Source organism: Aspergillus heteromorphus, assembly GCF_003184545.1.
Source record: "Aspergillus heteromorphus CBS 117.55 chromosome Unknown BO70scaffold_1, whole genome shotgun sequence".
NCBI classification, from domain to species: domain Eukaryota; kingdom Fungi; phylum Ascomycota; class Eurotiomycetes; order Eurotiales; family Aspergillaceae; genus Aspergillus; species Aspergillus heteromorphus.
In genome coordinates, this window is record NW_020290406.1 from 1,473,758 (window position 1) to 1,492,797 (window position 19,040).

The 19,040-nt window shown below is 55.9% G+C and overlaps 6 protein-coding genes across 6 annotated transcripts; 3 read left to right on the top strand and 3 right to left on the bottom strand.

Annotated features, from left to right (window-relative positions):
• Positions 1-87: 87 nt before the first annotated feature.
• Positions 88-3,944, top strand: rna14 (cleavage polyadenylation factor subunit RNA14). The gene is made up of 5 exons (XM_025542071.1): positions 88-1,195; positions 1,251-1,682; positions 1,743-2,745; positions 2,799-3,488; positions 3,558-3,944. The coding sequence occupies exons 1-5, from the start codon at positions 266-268 to the stop codon at positions 3,572-3,574; spliced, it is 3,072 nt and encodes a 1,023-aa protein (XP_025404183.1). The 5' UTR covers positions 88-265; the 3' UTR covers positions 3,575-3,944.
• A 323-nt stretch (positions 3,945-4,267) lies between these two features.
• Positions 4,268-5,935, top strand: dbp8 (ATP-dependent RNA helicase DBP8; the record flags this gene model as incomplete). Its single annotated transcript, XM_025540707.1, has 2 exons — positions 4,268-4,791; positions 4,870-5,935. The coding sequence occupies exons 1-2, from the start codon at positions 4,280-4,282 to the stop codon at positions 5,933-5,935; spliced, it is 1,578 nt and encodes a 525-aa protein (XP_025404184.1). The 5' UTR covers positions 4,268-4,279.
• A 425-nt stretch (positions 5,936-6,360) lies between these two features.
• Positions 6,361-7,889, bottom strand: BO70DRAFT_357585 (uncharacterized protein). The gene is made up of 3 exons (XM_025542072.1): positions 7,427-7,889; positions 7,188-7,361; positions 6,361-7,074 (listed from the first exon to the last, which is right to left on the bottom strand). The coding sequence occupies exons 1-3, from the start codon at positions 7,754-7,756 to the stop codon at positions 6,397-6,399; spliced, it is 1,182 nt and encodes a 393-aa protein (XP_025404185.1). The 5' UTR covers positions 7,757-7,889; the 3' UTR covers positions 6,361-6,396.
• A 1,960-nt stretch (positions 7,890-9,849) lies between these two features.
• BO70DRAFT_305905 (putative glutaminase) lies at positions 9,850-12,873 on the top strand. The gene is made up of 5 exons (XM_025540023.1): positions 9,850-10,202; positions 10,258-10,666; positions 10,722-11,724; positions 11,772-11,902; positions 11,950-12,873. The coding sequence occupies exons 1-5, from the start codon at positions 9,943-9,945 to the stop codon at positions 12,679-12,681; spliced, it is 2,535 nt and encodes an 844-aa protein (XP_025404186.1). The 5' UTR covers positions 9,850-9,942; the 3' UTR covers positions 12,682-12,873.
• Positions 12,874-14,340: 1,467 nt separating this feature from the next.
• stm1 (putative telomere and ribosome associated protein Stm1) lies at positions 14,341-15,938 on the bottom strand (the record flags this gene model as incomplete). The annotated part of the gene is made up of 5 exons (XM_025546242.1): positions 14,341-14,959; positions 15,017-15,146; positions 15,241-15,411; positions 15,585-15,603; positions 15,918-15,938. The coding sequence occupies 5 exons, from the start codon at positions 15,936-15,938 to the stop codon at positions 14,341-14,343; spliced, it is 960 nt and encodes a 319-aa protein (XP_025404187.1).
• Positions 15,939-17,229: 1,291 nt separating this feature from the next.
• On the bottom strand, positions 17,230-18,994 carry BO70DRAFT_367590 (bZIP transcription factor; the record flags this gene model as incomplete). Its single annotated transcript, XM_025544573.1, has 4 exons — positions 17,230-17,540; positions 17,616-18,119; positions 18,226-18,442; positions 18,818-18,994. 4 exons carry the CDS (start codon positions 18,992-18,994, stop codon positions 17,230-17,232), a joined length of 1,209 nt encoding a protein of 402 aa, XP_025404188.1.
• Positions 18,995-19,040: the final 46 nt, after the last annotated feature.

The following is a 19,040-nucleotide window of genomic DNA, read 5'->3' on the forward strand; positions in this document are numbered from 1 at the left end:
TTCTCTCTCCCACCTCACTCATCCACATTTATTCACCTCCCCCCCCCCCCCCCCCATTCCATCCTTCGCGCCCTCTCGACCGGTCATCCCCCCCCCCCCAAGTTCCTTCCAGCAGTGTTCGCTCGGTCACGCATTCGGCGGCTCCCTGCACAGAGCCCCCGACGCTAACAAGACTCGACTCGCGCAGACTCAGATTGACGCAGACTCCTGATACCCACCCCCCTCGTCAACACAGGTGTCGCAAGCGACACCTCATCCCTTGGTCATGGCCGAAGATGATGCTGAGCAGGCCTTTTTCCAGGCACAGGCGATGAATGTGGAGTCTGTGGACTACAAGGCTGTTGAAGAGCAGGGTGCAGATAGTTCAGATTCAGATGATTATGATCCTTCAAACACACTGCCAGATCAGTATTCTGTTCCCTTCACAGACTCCAAGCAAACTGAAAACCTTCCTTCCGAGACTCCTTCCGATTCCAACCCCCCTGAACAGGCTACTACCACGGCCGCTGCCACTACCACTACCACCACCAACACCAACACCACTACCTCTGCCCCCCCTCCCCCTGAATCAGACCCTAGTCCGCCTGCTGGCGATGGCTCCCCTTCCCAATCACCTTCACGAGCTGAGTCTCAGGCATCCGCGTCGGGCCTCGCTACCGGGGCCGCAGCGCCGCCAAAGACCAGGACAATCGGGGGCTTTGTGGTCGAGGATGAGGATGAGGATGATGCGGGTGATGCAGATTATGAGCCACCAGCTGTACTAGGTGTCGAAGACATGAATACTATACCTTCGCAACCCATTTCAGGCAATGCAAATGAAGCTACTTCTACCCCTGATGTATCTGTGGATGAAGCTGCGCAGGTGTCTGCCAGCACGAAGAATGTCCCTAATAGTTCTCTCCCTGCTGCTTCTAAAAATGATGCGTCTGTGACTTCGGGCCAGGATCTGTACAGTGCGCCTCCCCAGCAGCCGGACAGTGCGCAGGAGGCGGCCACGGCCACGCCAGAGTCCCCGTCCGCCGCCAGAGGCCGGCTGCCTCACGACCGGGTCGGTATCCTGGAGGACCGCATCCAGGAAGACCCCCGAGGTGACATTCCCGCCTGGCTGGAGTTGATTAACGAGCACAGAAGTCGCAATAGGATTGATAACGCCCGCGACGTGTATGAGCGTTTCCTGAGGGTCTTCCCTTTTTCTGTAAGTGCCCCATCATGTCTCGGCGGGAGAAAGAAGATGGACTCACTGTGTGCAGGCCGAGCAATGGGTGGCGTACGCGAGCATGGAGTCCGAGCTCAATGAGCTCTTCCGCCTGGAGCAGATCTTCAATCGCATTCTGCTGACCATCGCCGACGTCCAACTCTGGACCGTCTACCTGGACTACGTCCGTCGCCGCAATCCCCTCACCACAGACACCACGGGGCAAGCCAGGAGAATCATCTCGTCAGCCTACGAGCTGGCTCTCACGCACATTGGGATCGACAAGGACTCCGGCTCCATCTGGTCGGATTACGTCCAGTTCATCCGCTCCGGCCCCGGGAACGTGGGAGGCTCGGGATGGCAGGACCAGCAAAAGATGGATCTCCTCCGCAAGGTCTATCAAAGGGCGATCGGCGTCCCGACGCAGGCGGTCAATACTCTGTGGAAGGAGTACGATCAGTTTGAGATGGGCTTGAACAAGCTGACGGTATGTACTGAAAGACGCCTTTTTTGAGCTCTGCTAACATTGCCTTTTTGTTTCAAATAGGGGCGGAAGTTCCTGCAGGAGCAATCGCCGGCCTATATGACCGCCCGCAGCTCCTTCACCGAACTCCAGAACATCACACGAGACCTGAACCGGACGTCATTGCCGCGGCTGCCTCCCGTACCCGGTTCGGACGGTGACATCGAGTTCCTACAGCAGGTCGAGACCTGGAAACGCTGGGTCAAATGGGAGAAGGGTGACCCGCTGGTCTTGAAGGATGAGGACATGGGCGCCTACAAGACGCGAGTGGTTTACGTCTACAAACAAGCTCTCATGGCCTTGAGATTCATTCCCGAGATGTGGTTTGAAGCGGCCGAGTTCTGCTTGCACAACGACATGGAGACGGAAGGAAGCGATTTCCTGAAGCACGGAATCGACGCCAACCCGGAAAGCTGCTTGCTTGCGTTCAAGCTGGCTGACTGGCTGGAACTCAATACAGAGTCTGAGCAGGACCCCGTCAAACGGGGCGCTAAGGTTCGGGAACCCTACGACAAGCTTCTGGATTCGCTCTACGATTTGATTGCGAAGGCCCGTACCCGGGAGGCGCAGGACGTCGCTCATCTGGAGGGCAACTTCGCGAAGATGAACACCAGCAACCCACCGGCCAAGAATGAGGATGACGACGATGATCAGAGTGAAAGCAAGGCGCGGGACTCTGTCAAGAATGCCCAGATTGAAGCGGTCCGGCATGCCCATGCGATTCAGATCGGGATCCTGTCCAGGACCGTCTCCTTCGGCTGGATCGCCCTCATGCGCTCGATGCGCCGCATTCAGGGCAAAGGCAAGCCTGGTGAGATGCCCGGGTCAAGGCAGATCTTTGCGGATGCCCGCAAGAGGGGTCGGATCACGAGTGATGTCTATATAGCCAGTGCTCTCATTGAATATCATTGCTATAAAGACCCCGCCGCGACCAAGATCTTTGAGCGCGGTGCGAAGCTGTTCCCTGACGATGAAAACTTCGCGCTGGAATACCTGAAGCATCTCATTGACATCAATGATGTTATCAGTAAGTTGATGGTTTAACTTGTGACTTGGTGAACAATGCTAATAACTCTTCAGACGCGAGGGCCGTGTTCGAGATGACCGTGAGGAAGCTGGCAGCAAACCCCGAGAATGTCCACAAGACAAAGCCGATCTTTGCATTCCTTCACGAGTACGAGTCGCGGTACGGGGACCTGGTGCAGGTGATCAACCTCGAAAGCCGCATGCGCGAGTTGTTCCCTGAGGACCCAACCCTGGAGCAATTTGCCCACCGTTACTCCATCCCTAATTTCGACCCTACCGCCGTACGACCCATCATCTCCCCCTCTCAGACCAGACCCAAGATGGCATACCCCACGGAACCAATGATGTCCCGTCATGACACCCCTACTTCGAGATACCAGGATGCCTCCGCGACCAACTCGCCCAAGCGGCAGCTGGAGGACTTCGACGATGACATGGGCCGGCCGCGCAAGTTCGTCCGCGCAGAATCTCCTCTCAAAACGACGCAGCGACGCCAGATGGATCAGAAACGCACGCAACAGACTCAGAACTCCCAGTTCCGGCCCCAGGGATCGCCTGCTCCCCTGCCCCGCGACATCGTCTATCTGCTGAGCATCATCCCGTCGGCCTCGGCATACAACGCCGGGCGATTCTCGCCGGAGAAGATGGTCGATCTCATCCGGAGGATCGATATACCCAGTTCGATCTCACATATCCCGCTTCCCCGTGGGCTGGGAGGCGGACAAGCACCGCAGTCATTTCCCGGTAAGTCTTCCTTGCTTACTACCTACCCAGCAGCACGAGTGACCCAGCTAACCCTTTGCTCCCCGACAGGTATCTACCGTTCGTAACTTCTTGATGATATAGACCTTCCGTCACGCAGCTCTTGACGCATAAACGCTCACCTTCGAGCCTATGCCCGTATCCTTTATTCCCCACGCTGGTCTCGATGGCATGCCGCCGCGGCGTGGCTCCTGGAGTGTATAGTTGTTGGATGTCGTTTGCATTTGATGAATCGGCGTTTTTCCCTTGGTTTGGTATCACGATGAGAACTTTGGCGGCTGGGCCTTGAGTGGAACATGATTATTCGACATTGATTGATATTGGTTGATTCCTTGCACTGGGTGGGGTCTTGTACAGTCTTACAGTCTTTATGGTGCAGTTCAGCATGGAATGGAGAGATTGTAGTTGATAGTTTTTCCCCCCTTCTTTTAATCATGCCTGCTTTACATATTAATGGATAGCGTTATCTTTATTCTTATTTCTCGTGTATTTCAACTGGAGACTACAATGCTCCGGCTGTAGGAGTATACTCGTGATAGACAAGGTGGTAGTTAGGCAGTACTACTAGTATGGTATGTCCTCCTGTGATACGTTCAACACCCTCAATCCTGATTTGTCCGATCTGCGGAGATCGTCCCAACAGACTAACCCATTCCGGCTAGTTGTATCCCATTCACCGCCTCCGCGCGGTCAACTTTTTCTGCCGCGAAATTTGGAAGAAAATCGCGGCGAAGATTCGATTCGACATCAGCAACTCCAATCAACCAGGCAACATGGCGCCCTCACTTTCCCCGGAACCCGCGGTGGACGAAGTCCAAGACCACTCGTCCTCCGACTCGGAGGTCGAACAAACCGACCTGCAAACCCGCACGCCCAAGAGGAGACGTCTCTCGGAGTCCTCCACGGACTCGTACGTCGCGCCGGCGCCGCTCCCCACCCTCTCCCGTATCAAAAAGAAGGGAGCCAAGGACGAGCAGCCCGCCGCGGCAGAGAAGGACGAGCCGGTCCTGATCAAAGATGCGCTGGAGATCGGGCTTCAGGACGCCCAGTCGTCATTCACATCTCTCAAGGTGGCGCCGTGGCTGATCGGCGCGCTCACCACCATGGCCGTCCGCAAACCAACCGCCATTCAAAAGGCCTGTATCCCGGAGATCCTCAACGGCCGCGACTGCATTGGAGGAAGCCGCACCGGTTCCGGTAAAACGATCGCTTTTGCCGTGCCCATGCTGCAGAAGTGGGCGGAGGATCCGTTCGGTATCTTTGGCCTCGTCCTCACCCCGACCAGGTACACATGCCCCTCCCCCCCCCCCCGAGGCCCAAACTCCCCCTCTCACGACAACAACCATCTAACCCCCCCCAACAGAGAACTCGCGCTCCAAATCTACGAGCAAATGAAAGCCATCTCCGCGCCCCAGAGCATGAAACCCCTCCTCATAACCGGCGGCACGGACATGCGTCCACAAGCAATTGCACTCTCACAACGACCGCACATTGTGATCGCGACCCCCGGCCGTCTCGCCGACCACATCAACACGTCCGGCAGCGACACGATCGCCGGCCTGAAGCGCATCCGAATGGTCGTCCTGGACGAAGCCGATCGCCTCCTCTCCCCCGGAGCCGGCAGCATGCTCCCGGACGTCGAAACCTGCCTCGGCGCGCTCCCCGCCTCCAGCGAGCGACAGACCCTCCTCTTCACCGCAACGCTCACCCCGGAAGTGCGCGCCCTGAAATCGCTCCCCCGGCCCTCCAACTCCCCCAAACCCCCCATCTTCGTCACCGAAATCTCCAGCGAAAACACCGGCTCCATCCCCCCGACCCTCAAACAAACCTACCTCAAAGTCCCCATGACCCACCGCGAAGCCTTCCTGCACGTCCTGCTCTCCACGGAAGCCAACGCCAAAAAACCTGTCATCATCTTCTGCAACCATACCAAGACCGCTGATCTCCTGGAACGCATGCTCCGTCGGCTGGATCATCGCGTCACCTCCCTGCACAGTCTGCTGCCGCAGTCGGAGCGAAACTCCAATCTGGCGCGGTTCAGAGCGTCGGCGGCACGCCTGCTCGTCGCCACGGACGTCGCGTCCCGTGGTCTGGATATCCCGTCCGTCGGTCTGGTGGTGAACTTCGATGTCCCTCGGAATCCGGATGATTATGTGCATCGGGTTGGGCGAACGGCGCGTGCGGGGAGGGAGGGTGAGGCGGTGACGTTGGTCGGGCAGAGGGATGTGGGGTTGGTGTTGGCGATTGAGGAGAGGGTGGGGAGACAGATGGAGGAGTTTGCGGAGGAGGGCGTGAGTGTTGAGGGACGGGTGGTCAGGACAGGCGTGTTGAAGGAGGTGGGTGAGGCGAAGAGGGAGGCCATGGGCGAAATTGAGGAGGGGAGGGATGTCTTGGGCAGGAAGAGGAATAAGTTGAAGAAGGTGAGGTAGATGGAATACATAGATGGATGGATGGTTATAAGTTGTACATAATGATTTTGTTTGAGTCGTTAGATGTTGAATCTGCTATACAATGGTGGTGTGGTGTATCCTATCAAACAAGACAATAGTGGTATCATTGACTCTATCTAACATTGCAATGGCAATGAATCTGATCCTATGTATGTATGTATGTATGTATGTATGTATGTATGCATGTATGCATGTATGTACCTCCCTAAGGTATGTAGGTCGGACATGTATGACAGCCAGCCAGCCACCAACCAACCATCCAAGTAGTCGGCAGCGCGATATCATCCCCATATGTAGACAAACCAAGCCATCAATTATCACCTTACCGCACCAATTCTAAACCAAATCCAGAACAAACACGCTAACCAACCAACCACCAAGATAGCAAAAACAAAACAATAATCCTCCTTTTTTTTTTTTTTTTTTCTTTGTTGACAAAATCAACCACTCCAAACCTCCAAGTTCTCCACAGTATGCTGATCGGCCGTCTTCATCAACTTGAGCAACCCATCCACGGCATCCCCTTTCTGCGATAACCGCCGTTGTCTCTCGGGCTGCGACATTTGCATCTCGTCCTCGTCCATGTCCCCCTGCATCTCCATCTCCATGTCTTCCTCTCTCTCCATCTCCATCTCCATCCCCTCGTCGTCGTGTTCTTGTTCCTCCCGGGCCCCGAACTCCACAGTCCGCCGTCTGGACACCGTCGCGGGCGGACTGCTCAGCTGCATGGGCGAGCCGGTGGTTGTCCTCTGGCTACTGTTGTGGTTGTGGCTCTTCTGGGTGGGGGTCTTCATGGGGTCGTCTTCTGCCGCTGGGGCGGAGAGAGGCGGCGAGGAGAGGCCGGAGACGGTGATGGTGGGTTGTTGTACTTGTTGGGGCTGCGAGGGGGCGGGGCGTGGGGTGGTGGTGTTGGAGGTGAAGTTGGCGTTGGGGAGGGCTTTTGTTTGCGTGGGGGTGGTTTGGTCGGCACGGTTGTAGGTGGTGGTCGTGGTGGAGGGGAGCGATAGGCGGGGGTGTTTGCGGCTGTGGGCTTCGAGTTCGGATACGCGGCGATCGAATTGGGGGTCGCGGACGTGGCGCATGGCGGTTTGGAGGCGCGTGCGGAGGAGGGTGGCTTTCTGGGGGGTGTTGGTATGGAATTGATGGAGCATAGAGTATGGAGGATGAAGTATGAATGGGTGGGGGGTATGTGTAGGGTAGGTTATATGGGGGTGATTTGGATGGCACATACCTCTTGGATGAAGCGTTTGCGCGTCGCTGGATCTTCAGGGACAGCAGGTGTACACTGGGGAGTAGTGTCTTGTTGTGTTGGTTCGGGGTGGGCAGGCGATTGTTGTTCTTGTGATTGTTGTTGTTTATCTGAGTCTAGAACCGGCACGTCGGATCCCGTGGCGCGTGGTTGAACCTGGCGTTCCTCGGAGTCAATTCCCAGTCCAGCAGATTGGTCGAATGGCGACCTGTACGACTTACCTGGGGATGGGCCAGCGTGGAATGTGTCTGGGGGGTGTCATCCTGGGAATCGGGCGCGGCGTGTGGCCGGCCGTCGCTGGAGGGTGTCGGCGCGCGGTGGTCCTGGCCGTCGGTGGCGTCTTCTACCTGGTCGATGGAACGCTTCTGGCCGGCGAACAGGGGCGAGGGTAGGAGTTTCTTGGGAGAGGAGGAGGAGTCCAGGAAAGGGCGTTTGAGGGGGGAGGCAGAGGCGTGGCGATGGGGATGGCGGGCGGGTGACAGGCACGCGTTGGCGGGCTTTTCCCCGAGCACTCGCCGCCCGTCTTTGACAGGGCTGGTATGTGAGGACATTGTGGAATGCATGTCTATTGTCTTGAGGGGAGGAAGGAAGAGGGGGTTTATAGGAGGAGAAAAGACGTAGAGAAGTTGGGGGTGGAGGAGGAGGAAGGTAGAGTAGAAAGTCGCGGAGGAAGTACTAGTAGTAAAGTAGTGTAGCGTAGTGTAGTGTCACGATGCCACACACATACAACACGCGCGCGCACACGTCGTCAGGACTCCGGGTCACGAGGAGCTGCAGCCACGTCCAGAGAGTTGGAAGCAAGGAAGCAAGGACACAGACAAAGACAGAGGTTCCCGTCAGGAGACTCAATGGCGCGGTGTTGGGGAGCGATGGGGACGGAGAGCGAGAGGGTCAGGCGCGTGGGCATCCGCGTCGAGTCGGCGGTGGTCCCTTGCGGTGAAACTAAGCGTCGCCGGCCTCATCGCGTGTCCGGCCCTCCACGCGTCGGCCCAATTCAACCATCTTCAACCAGCTTCACTCTCGGGGGAGGGAGTTGTCCCATTTCTGATCTGATCAGTCACATATATTTCCAACAATGGTGTGATGTTTGGATGTTTTCTTCCAGTCGAAGCGATTGAGGTATCCAGTTTGTACTCGGACAGCCAAGGTCCACGATCCTCCAACATTTGATCCATGGCTGGCTGCAGCACAGGCATAAATCTCCCTCCTGCTTCCAACATGAGCAGCTGCGCGTCAGAAGTTCAGAACACCCTTTCTTTGCTGCATTTCACACAAGATGTGGAGTGCCTCGATTGTCAGGCTCTCAGGTTCTCAGGCTGTCAATCGCTCTGCCCATCGCTGGGGGAGACTAGAGACTATAGTAGCAGTATGGACTATCAAATGAATACTAGATTCTCGAGGCTGTCGCAGTACTATCAGGCCAGCATCGGAATAGCCAGCATCTTTCAATTCCTTTGAATGCAGGACGAAGTACATCCAACTGCCCATCCCCATGTCCCAGATATATCAGGGACATGTTTTTTCTTTTTTTAGATATTTGTCTCGCGATAGTCCACAGAACCCACATCGAGAGATTCATTAACATGATGTAAGCAATAATGCTGGGCCTTTAACACCTGAACAACACTCATTGTTCTTTCAATGAGGGTGACTTCGACGGAGCCTCAGGAAACCACCCCGAATGTAGGGCCAGACACGCGCGGGGTGATTAGACCGAAGGGGGTTAGGGCCCATTCTCTGGCCCAGGCCAGCCCCTGATTGGAGGCACCATGAAGTGGCATGTAAAGAAAGTCTTAGGAATATCTAGTAACCGTTAAGCATCGGTCTACCTGCACGCCGAAGTTTCTTTTATTTTATCGCCTCTCAATACCGATGCTTAACGGTTACTTTCTAGTTGAGAGGCGATACACTACCTACCAGTAGCCTATTGCCTATAAATAGGATACGACCACCCTCGATCGTCCTTGTTCGTCTCAGAAAGACACTCGCGGTAACGATCAGTGCCCATCACAGCTCTCACACACCACCTCCATGGCTGGCTTGAAAGGCGAGAAGCAAGCAGGCGGGATTGCAACCCTGTTATCCTCATTCGGCTCATATGTCCGCTCGTTGCATGAACTGGAGAGAGGGCCAGGCTTGCCGTGCAGAGGAGACGGGGATATGCTGGGTGCAGACGCTTTGAATCCCCAAGAATCAACTTCGTACGCAACTGATGTCCGGACTGGTCTTCTACTGCCAATACTGCCAACACAGTCCCCAGATGGCCAGAAAATGGGATGATGGATGGTGTTGGTGAGGGATTAGCTCAGCCCCCCCGACGCGCCATCCCCAGCTTTCCCCGCATTTCCGCCTGCTGCTGCCACTGTTGCTACGCAAGTTGACCAAGTTCTGCGCCATTGCGTGGTAACTATCGTCCTATCAATGACTTTGCTTGGAACAATATCCCAAGGGATCAATTGGTGTCAATTTCACCACGGCCCAGCCTGGTTGATCGTGGGCCTGAAACCCGACGACGATCCACCGATTGATTGCATCATCATCATCCGCAGGCATGCTGATCCCTGGCCGGCCTTCCCTTGGCTTCTCCGACCTCTCCTCCGGCTCTCGGACTCTCCCTCTCTCCTTCATCCATCAGCCAGACTCATGGCATTGCTCTCCCCATCCCCTCCATCATCAGCGTTCCTCTAATTCTTCCCCTCCATCCTCTCCGCCGGTCGGATCTACCTGATTGACCGCAATGCGCCCGTCCCTTGCGCTGCTGGCAGCCGCCCTTCAGGCGACCGCTGGTATTGCTTCCTCCTTGACGCCGCCGGTCCTGCCCCTGATCGTGCGGAATCCCTACCTGAGCACCTGGCTGGGAAATGCCCGCGACGTGCCATGGTCCAAATGGCCCATTTTCTACACTGGAGAGGAAGTGGGCCTTTCCCTGATGGCCCACGTCCCCAGCACGGGCACCGTCTATCCGCTGCTGGGCAAGCCTCATGAATCCCTGTCCGGGTATGCAGCTGTACAGAACCCAACATCAGCACCCCTCCTCTAATCCCCCTGCCAGGTCCTCGCAGGTCGATTATCCCACCTACCTCGGAGCCAACTATGACGCGTCGACCACCAACCTGACCTACCGCCTCGACTCTGCCACCGCTGCCTCGCCTCCGCTGGAGATCACCGTTTCGTTCCTGTCCCCCATCACCCCCACATCGACTCTGCGGCAGTCGATTCCCGCGTCCTACGTCACGATCCATGTTCACGGTGGGGTCAGCGTGAACGTCTACATGGACATCAACGGCGGCTGGGTGAGCGGAGACACCGGAAGCCATATCAACTGGCAGTATGACGGGTTCGATGTGAAGGACAACAAGCCGACTCTGCGAAGATGGCGATTCCAGAGGCAGAACGAGCTTCTGCTCTCGGAGATCCGTGATCGCGCGGAATGGGGCACCCTCCATTTCACTGCACCTGGCGTGCGTATACCTTTTGCCGATGCTAGGCTGGTCAATCGCTAACCTGTCGATGCAGGATGTCCAATATCAGTCTGGAGAGGCTTCGGCAGTAAGGAAGACATTCTTGACCCAAGGTGTCCTGGACAATGTGAATGATGAGGCCTTCCGTGCGATTGGAGACCGGGAGCCGGTCTTTGCGTTCTCCAAGTCCTTCGTGCTCGCCCGGAAGGGTGGTCCGACCAGTGCCAGCGTGACCTTCAGTATTGCCCTGATCCAGGATCCTGTCGTCCAGTATGCCTCAGCGCGCGGGTTGACCCTGATGCGTCCGCTCTGGAGATCGTGGTTCCCCAGCGAGGAGTCGCTACTGAGCTGGCACTACCACGATTTCTCGCATGCGGGCGTGCTGGCCTCAAACTACTCTGAGCAGTTGGCTAAGGACGCGTACCAGTCAGGCGCACACGATTATGTTGACATCGTCGCGCTCTCTGCACGCCAAGTCATGGGAGCGACCACCTTTTCAGGGACACCAGATGACCCGATCTTGTTTCTGAAAGAGATCTCGTCTAACGGGAACTTCCAGACGATCGATGTCATCTTCCCTTCGTTCCCATTTTTCTTATACACCAACCCGCGGTGGCTGGCGTACCTCCTGGAGCCACTGATCGAGCATATGTTGAGCGGACAGTACCCGAACACGTATGCTATGCATGACTTGGGAACTCACTTCCCCAACGCCACGGGCCACCCCGATGGAAACGATGAGTATATGCCAGTGGAGGAGTGCGGAAATATCCTCATCATGGGCTTGGCCATCGTCAACTCGCTGCGCTACTCCGAAGACTCAGCTGCGTCATCAGTATGGTCGACACAGGGCGAATCTCCCGTGTCCGACGACCATCCCGGTTTCTTCCCTCTGGTTGACCTCCAGGTGCAGGGCGGTATTGACAAGCAGGATGGAAGATGGGGTGGTGGCGCACAAGGCAAGCGCGAGGCCGAGCAATGGCTTCAGCGCAGCTACCGACTCTGGAAACAGTGGACTGGCTACCTGGTGGAGTTCTCCCTGGAGCCGGAGAATCAACGTAAGGATAGCCATACAGCACGACTGATCCCAGCTAACAAGAAGCAGTGTCTACCGATGATTTCGCCGGTTGGCTCGCGCTCCAAACGAACCTGGCGCTCAAGGGCATCATCGGGATCAATGCCATGAGCAAGCTAGCCGAAGTCGCTGGAGATCAAGAAGACGTCTCCTACTACAAGGTAAGTCCCCATTGAAATCTCAACCCCAGCACCACTAACCGCCGCAGAACATCTCGGACACCTACATCGCCAAATGGGAGAAGCTAGGCATGTCTCGCGACCAAACGCACGCCAAACTCGCATACGACTGGTACGGGTCGTGGACCACGATCTACAACCTGTACGCCGATGCCCTGCTCTGCTTTCACCTCGAGAGCACCGACATCCCTCCCCACGCCTCCCAGCAGGAACCTCTCCACCCCCCACCCTACAAGAGCAAGAAGACCGGCTTCGTCCCCCGCCACATCTACCAGCGCCAGTCCATCTGGTACCACAACGTGCGGCAGAAATACGGTCTCCCCCTGGACAGCCGCCACCTATACACCAAGACGGACTGGGAATTCTTCTCCATGGCAGTCGCCAGCGAGAATGTCCGCAGCGAAGTTCTCGAGTCCGTCGCCAAATGGGTCAACGAGACAGTCACCGACCTCCCGCTGACGGATCTCCACAACACCGAAGGCAAGGGCGAGTTCCCCGGCCCGAACTTCTACGCTCGCCCCGTCATCGGCGGCCACTTCGCCTTCCTGGCTCTCCAGCGCGCCTGTGGCGGACGGGCCATGGATGGCCTCGCCTATCTGGACCGCGGGAATAATGTATTCTCGACCAGCACGCTGTCGGACTGGGAACAGGCCGCCGCGGACGCCGTGCAGGAGTTCCAGGTGTCTTCTGACAGTGTCGATGAACAGCAGGATGACAGCGACGACAGTCATGGATATGGCTCTGAGAATTTGGAGTTGTGATTGGTTTATCACCTGCATGGCTGGGTCATGTAACACGAATGTCTGTGTCTGGGCCACGAACAATCTAGCTATCAACTATATATCTATTTATCTATATATATAGTTCAGTTGGATGAATACCTTTTGGCTAGAATTAGTCTACTCTGTCTATTTATAGCCAACATACGTCGGAAAGACCATCAGACACTGAACCATCTATTTATCAAGTATTGTGTGCGATTACCAATCCATCCTGGCCAATACCCCACCACCACCACCACCACCACCTCAGATTTGACCAACAGTAAGAGTAAGATTAAGATTTAAGCAAACCGCACTAGCACTTGACCCCATCTGTCCTGATCTGTCTGACTCTCTGACTCTGATTCTGACTCTGACTCTGACTCTGACTCTGACTCTGACTCTGACTCTGACTCTGACTCTGACTCTGACCGGGGGCTAGGGGACCAGACCAGGGGTAGATAGATACTTATCTAGCGAACCAACCAACCAACCAAGGAAGAAGAAGGATCGATTGCTTGATTGATTGCGTATCATGTCACCCCTACCTATCCTATCCTATCCTATCCTATCCTATCGATCTCGAGTCCAGATATAGATAGTCTAGAGTTCATGTCAGTGGACAGACAGACCCTATCTCATTAGTTCAATTCCCTGATCCTGATCCTGATCCTGATCCATCATACGTGATGAACCCTAGACCCTTAATCATTGATATGAACAATGATAAAATACATCAGGGTTCAGAGTTCAGAGGAGCAACACTACCCACTGACCATATAGTAGATATCTACTTAGGGGTGGGTATATGACTCCACACTTCATCTATCTATCTATCCACTTATCTACTTGTCTACAGTCTACAGTATACACATCTAGTATAGTACATACAGTATACAACGCACCCCATCCCCCCCATCCTCCAAATAACCAACTACTAATATACTAATGAATACAATACGGAAGTACAGTAGGTCAGTATGGAACATAGTAAGTTTTGTTTGTCACTTTCCTAATTTTTTGACATTCAAATCAAATTACATGGGAGTAACCACATTTTGAAATTCATTCATCGAGAGAGAAAAAAGGAAAACAGAGACAATAAAAAGAAAAGAAGCAAAAAAAGGCGACGAAAGAAACAACAAGGTCGATGAAAAGAATCCGGAGAAGAAGACGTTGGAGAAGTTGGCAAAAAAGAGTAAAGGTTTTAAAAAAAAAAAATAAAGGTGGTGGTGGTGTTAAGAAAAATGAAAAACAAGGGTGTTTCCTGTCCTTGTGTGGTAAAGACAAGAAGGAAGACACCCCCGGATACGTAAGATTGTTTTTTTTTGTCTCTTTTTTTTTGCTCGGTTTTTGTCCTGGCATCGGATATCCATACCATACCTAGACCTAGGGGGTGAATAGATAGATAGATAATTTGACTTGCATATGTTGTCTCCAGGGAAAGCAAGGAGGGGGTGGATTTGCTTGTGGAGGGTAGGGGCCATTTGCACACATAAAACCTTCATTCGTAGAATTTCTTTCTCTTAAGTATTTTTTTTCTTCTTTCTTTTTCTTTTTTGAGTTCTCCTTCTTCCCGTTTTCTTCATTTCCTCCTGGTTCTCCGCGCCTTTTCTTCTCTCTCTCTCTTTAAAATCCTGTTCTCGGATCATCCGGTCCCTAGGCGTGAACGGAAGGGATGGATGGTGCCATGCGGGGCGCATGCATGCATTTATTTACCACCGAGGGAGGGGAAGTTCTTCTCGTCGACGGTGACGGAGGCAGAGGCGGGGCCGCTGCGCTCGGCACGGGGAGCGGGACCGTCGCCGCGGCCGCCGCGGGGACCACCACGACCACCGCGGGGACCGCCACGGGCGCCACCACGGCCACCACGGGGGCCGGGGCACCACCGGTGCGGGGAGCCTCGACGAAGCGCATGTCGACATCGACGAAGTTCTTCTCCTTGCGCTGCTTCTCGCGCTTGGACTTCTCGTCCTTGCCCTTGAAGTAGGCACCCTCGTCACGGGGCTTGAGCTCGGTGGCGGCAGCCCACTTCTTGTCGAGCTTGCTGCCCTCGTTGGCGGAACGGATGGGCTTGGCGCTGAGGTCACCAGCGGCGGCCTTCTCGGCAAGGTAGTCGTCGTAGGACTTGCCCTTGGGCTCCTCGGGCTTCTCCTCAGCGGGGGTCTGGGGCTCAGCCTCGTCGGTGTGGGCAATCTTCTCGCCGGCCTTCTCATCGTCCAAGGTCTTCTCGCCGCTCTGGTTACCCCAGCCCTGGTTCACCTGCTTGCGGGTGTCGCTATCACATGTTAGGTCGGACGGCCTCATTCCCACGGGGTGTCTTCATATAGCTTACGTCTGGCCGGTGCGAGACTGGCGGTCGTGGCGACCACCCTCACGGCGGGGTCCACGCCGTTGGCCATCCTTGGCGTCCTCAACGGGCTTCTCACGGTTGTTGGAGCGGCCGGCGTTGCGGTCACGGAAAGCTAACCGAAGCAAAAGCGATCAGAGTCAGCCGGGAGATGTTTCCCTGGGGGGTGAGGGGACCAGAAGAGGCGGGGTCGTAGGTAGAATACGTACCGGCCTCGTTGCCAGTAGCACGGCCACCGCGGCGGGCGTTGTTGTTCTCACGGGGGGGCTGGCTGACGACTTCCTTGGGGGCGTCGCGCTTGCCAACACGGGCAGCGGGCCTGTCTACAGCCCTCGTGGGAGGCTCAGGGGCTCTGTTGGGGTCCAATTCAGGGTCATTGCCTGTAGCAGCGCAGCGCGAGCAACAGCGAGCACGAGGTTAGAGATGATATAATCCTTCAAACGATCGGGGTGGATGGATCTGCGAAGCGCGAAAGAAGCAAAGAGGAAACACGATGGGCATTGGAGCACGGGGCAGGACTCAGGCTGGCAGGGAGGGGAAGGGCGAGAATTACCAAGAAGCTCGTAGAGGTTCTATTCAAGAAGACGGGTTAGCTTGGCTGGTGCTCATTCAGGTGTTTGGTCCGCTGTGTGGGTGCGCTGGATGGGGTTCGTGGGTGGATGGACAGAATTGCAGCAGCAAGCTGCGTGCAGGTTCGTTCATTTTTTGCTCCAACCCCGCTCGACCGCTCGATCGCTTGATTCCATCAGAGTCACAGCCCGACTCGGTCCTGGACGGACGGGCAAGGCGACCCCTCCAGGACACCTCACGGACCAGTTGACTCCCCGTCTCACGACAATCCAGCAGCGACCGCACACAGGGAGCTCTCGAGGGCATGAAAACGCACCTTGGACCGGATCTCCGCCATGACGCCTGTTGTTATGCGGGGCCTTCCGGGGAAGGCTCTTTGTTATCGCGGCAATTCGGTCCGAACGGAGTGGCGCAGGAGAGTCGACACGGGCGAAAACCTCGACGACGGTAGGTATCCGGCCTCTCCTTTTTTTCGGGGGGATGGGATGGGATGGTGGTTGGAGTGAAGGGGTTGACTGACGGTGGATGGAGAGCGACGTTTGTGGTTGCACCCGCCCGATCCGGTAAGGCGCGGATTGCTGCTAAGCGAATCCGGCATCGCGGGCTGTGATTGGTCGTAGCCAGCTAGGGCTTAGGGTAAACGCTCGCGGATGACGCTGCGATGACTCTGGGTTTGTGCTGCTGGGTGCTGCTGGGTGCTGCTGGTTGCTGCTGGTGCTGCTGCTGGTGCTGCTGCTGGACCTACTCGGAGTACTGGGAGGTGTCCCGCTACGGCTCTCTCTCCCCCGGCAGTACTCCTACTTACTTACTACTACCACCACCTCGACTGCTACTTCCACACATCGACGTCACTACGCACTAACTCCCTCCTACAAACTATGCGCGCTTGGCTCGTGCTCGTAGATCTTCCATTCCATCCATACCCTCCCTCAGGAAGCCGCTCGCCGGTAGCTAATGACAGGCAAGTAGCTAGCTACAGCTACCAGCTCGAGGAGCTCCCCCAAGAAACATACTTCGCCACCACTAGCTCGGTCATAAAAGCATATGTGAAACACACATAATAATAATAAAAAATGAGAAAAACAATGAGAAGAAATAATACTAAAAAATATAATATATATATATATCTGAAAATATGAACGCAATGCCGCAGGAATGCTCCTTCACCATGCAAGCCACTGTTTCACCGCAGTCAAGAATCATCACCATAAACTGAGACACCGCTCATCCCCAGCCATAAATCAAATAAACATCAGAAACATATAATAATATGTCCACAAGAGCTGAGAGTCCGGCCCGAGGGCCTCAAACTGCACCGCAGTCGCCCTCGGGTCCATGAGACCAGTCATGCATGCATGTACAAGAACCAGTTCCCTCTTTTCGGCATTTTCCAGCGCCTCCCAAACAACCGACCGCTTTTCCGTTCCTTTTGGGGGAGGCAAACAAAACAACAACAACATCAGAAACTGAAACAAATGGTATCAACCGCAAAACGCCAGGCAATGCTTCACAAAGTTTTCAACTTTTGTCTTCCTGTCATAGAAGAAAGCTATGAAAGAGATGCCGCCATGCGAGTCGCCCCGTCGGCGGGGGACGTGACGAACGAAAACAGAGAGGGAAACAGAAGGTTAATGGCGGGTGGTATTATTCTGCTCGTAACTGAAAGGGGTCTGGAAATGCATGCTGGCGCTCAGCCCAAAGGGGTCGGCATCCAGCATCGGCTCGTAGTTCCCCATGAGGTGGTTCGTGTTGCCGTACGCTCCGTTGGCCCCCTCTCCCGTGTGGGTGTTGTACTGGTTGAGACCATGCGCCCCCATGGGGTGGGAGCCAGCGGCGACGGACGCGGGGTTGCTGTAGCCGGCGACATACGGGGACGCGCCCACCGTCGACGAGTCATGCTCATCGTCGATCATGTCGGCCTGGGCATCGTACTCCTGTTCTATGCGGGCATTAATGACAGGGTTCCCCTCCACGACGGATCTGCCACCGGCACCGTGGGACGGAGTCAGCTTACCCAGTTGGTCATAGTGCTTCTGGAAGGGCGATGGGTAGTACGCGGAGGGGACACGGGGAGCTCGAGGGTTGGTGCCACCCGGCATCGCGGACTTCGGGTCGGTCGAGTCCGGCTGGCCGATGCTGATCGGGGGCGTGGTCTGGCTGAGCGTCCGCGAGTGCGAGAGCATCTGCGAGCGCTGCGCCTGGGGGTCGACCCCGACAGGCGACATCGCCCCCTGGAAGGGGAAGCCGGGGGACTTGGCGTGGGACGGGGAGGAGACGTGAGAGGGCGGCGTGGCCTGGAACTGTGGTGATGGAATACCATACGCACCGTCGCGATGCTGCGACATGCCGAAGGGCTCCTTGGGCGCGATGCCGGGGTGTCTCTGGGCCGAGTTGCGGTTGGCAGCCGCGGCACGCTCCAGGCTGGAAGGCGGTTTGGCGGCCATGGGGTTGTTGGGCTTGCCCGCGCCAGCCCCGGGGGCCCCGGCCTTCAGTCGGAGTTCCGCCTGGACATCGATACCTACGACGGGTTAGCCTGGATGTAACCACGAGGATTGGCTGTGGGGAGACCCGGGGTATGGGGATGGAAGGTCGGCCTCCCCACCGGGGACGCGATAAGAACCCACCTTTTTCGAGTAAGATGCGTTCCAGAAGCGAGTTCTTGTAGCGCAGCATCAAGCACTCATCAGCAGCGGTGCGGTGACTCTGCTGCAGGGACTGCAGGGACTCCTCATTGCGCTTGATGGTGGACTCGAGCTGACGGATGTACTCTGTGCGACGCTCGCGGAAGGCGGCCTGGGCCTGGCGGTTGCGCTGCTTACGTTCCTCGGAGGTGGCATAGATCTGAGGGGGGGGGAGAGGGGGGCGGTTAGCGAAGGCACGAGTAGGCAGACAGCAGGAGATAAAATAAGAAAGATAAAGCGAAAGATAAAGGGGGACGGATAAGGCAGGAGGTGCAGGAGAAAGATAAAGCAAGGTGAAGGAATGGAAGGGAAGGAATATGAGAGGACGATAAGGGGGAGGGGAGGCAGGATTATTGGGAGGGGGATGATCAATCGCAATGATAAATGATAATCAACACCACGCAGTGCGGGGCCCCGGACTGCACGCAGGAACAAATGGCAGGGGATCAGGAGATAAGGGAAAAGCAATAAGAAATAAAAATAGGGTATAAAGGGCAGGGCAGATCCGGGGAAAGACCAGACAGATCTTACGTACAGGTTTGCGGCCTCCCTTTCGCTTTTGTGTCTGGGCCACATCTGGCGTCAACACATCCCCTTCGGGGTCCGGCGTTGACACGGCGGAACTGATCGAGCCCTCCGGCAGGGGCTCGGTCTTAGGGACGACCGGGTCCAGGGCCGGGTCATTGTGCGTGGGTTGGGCGGTCTCAACCATAGAGACCATTGGGTTGAATCTATTCGAATGGGTGGGTGTGAATCCC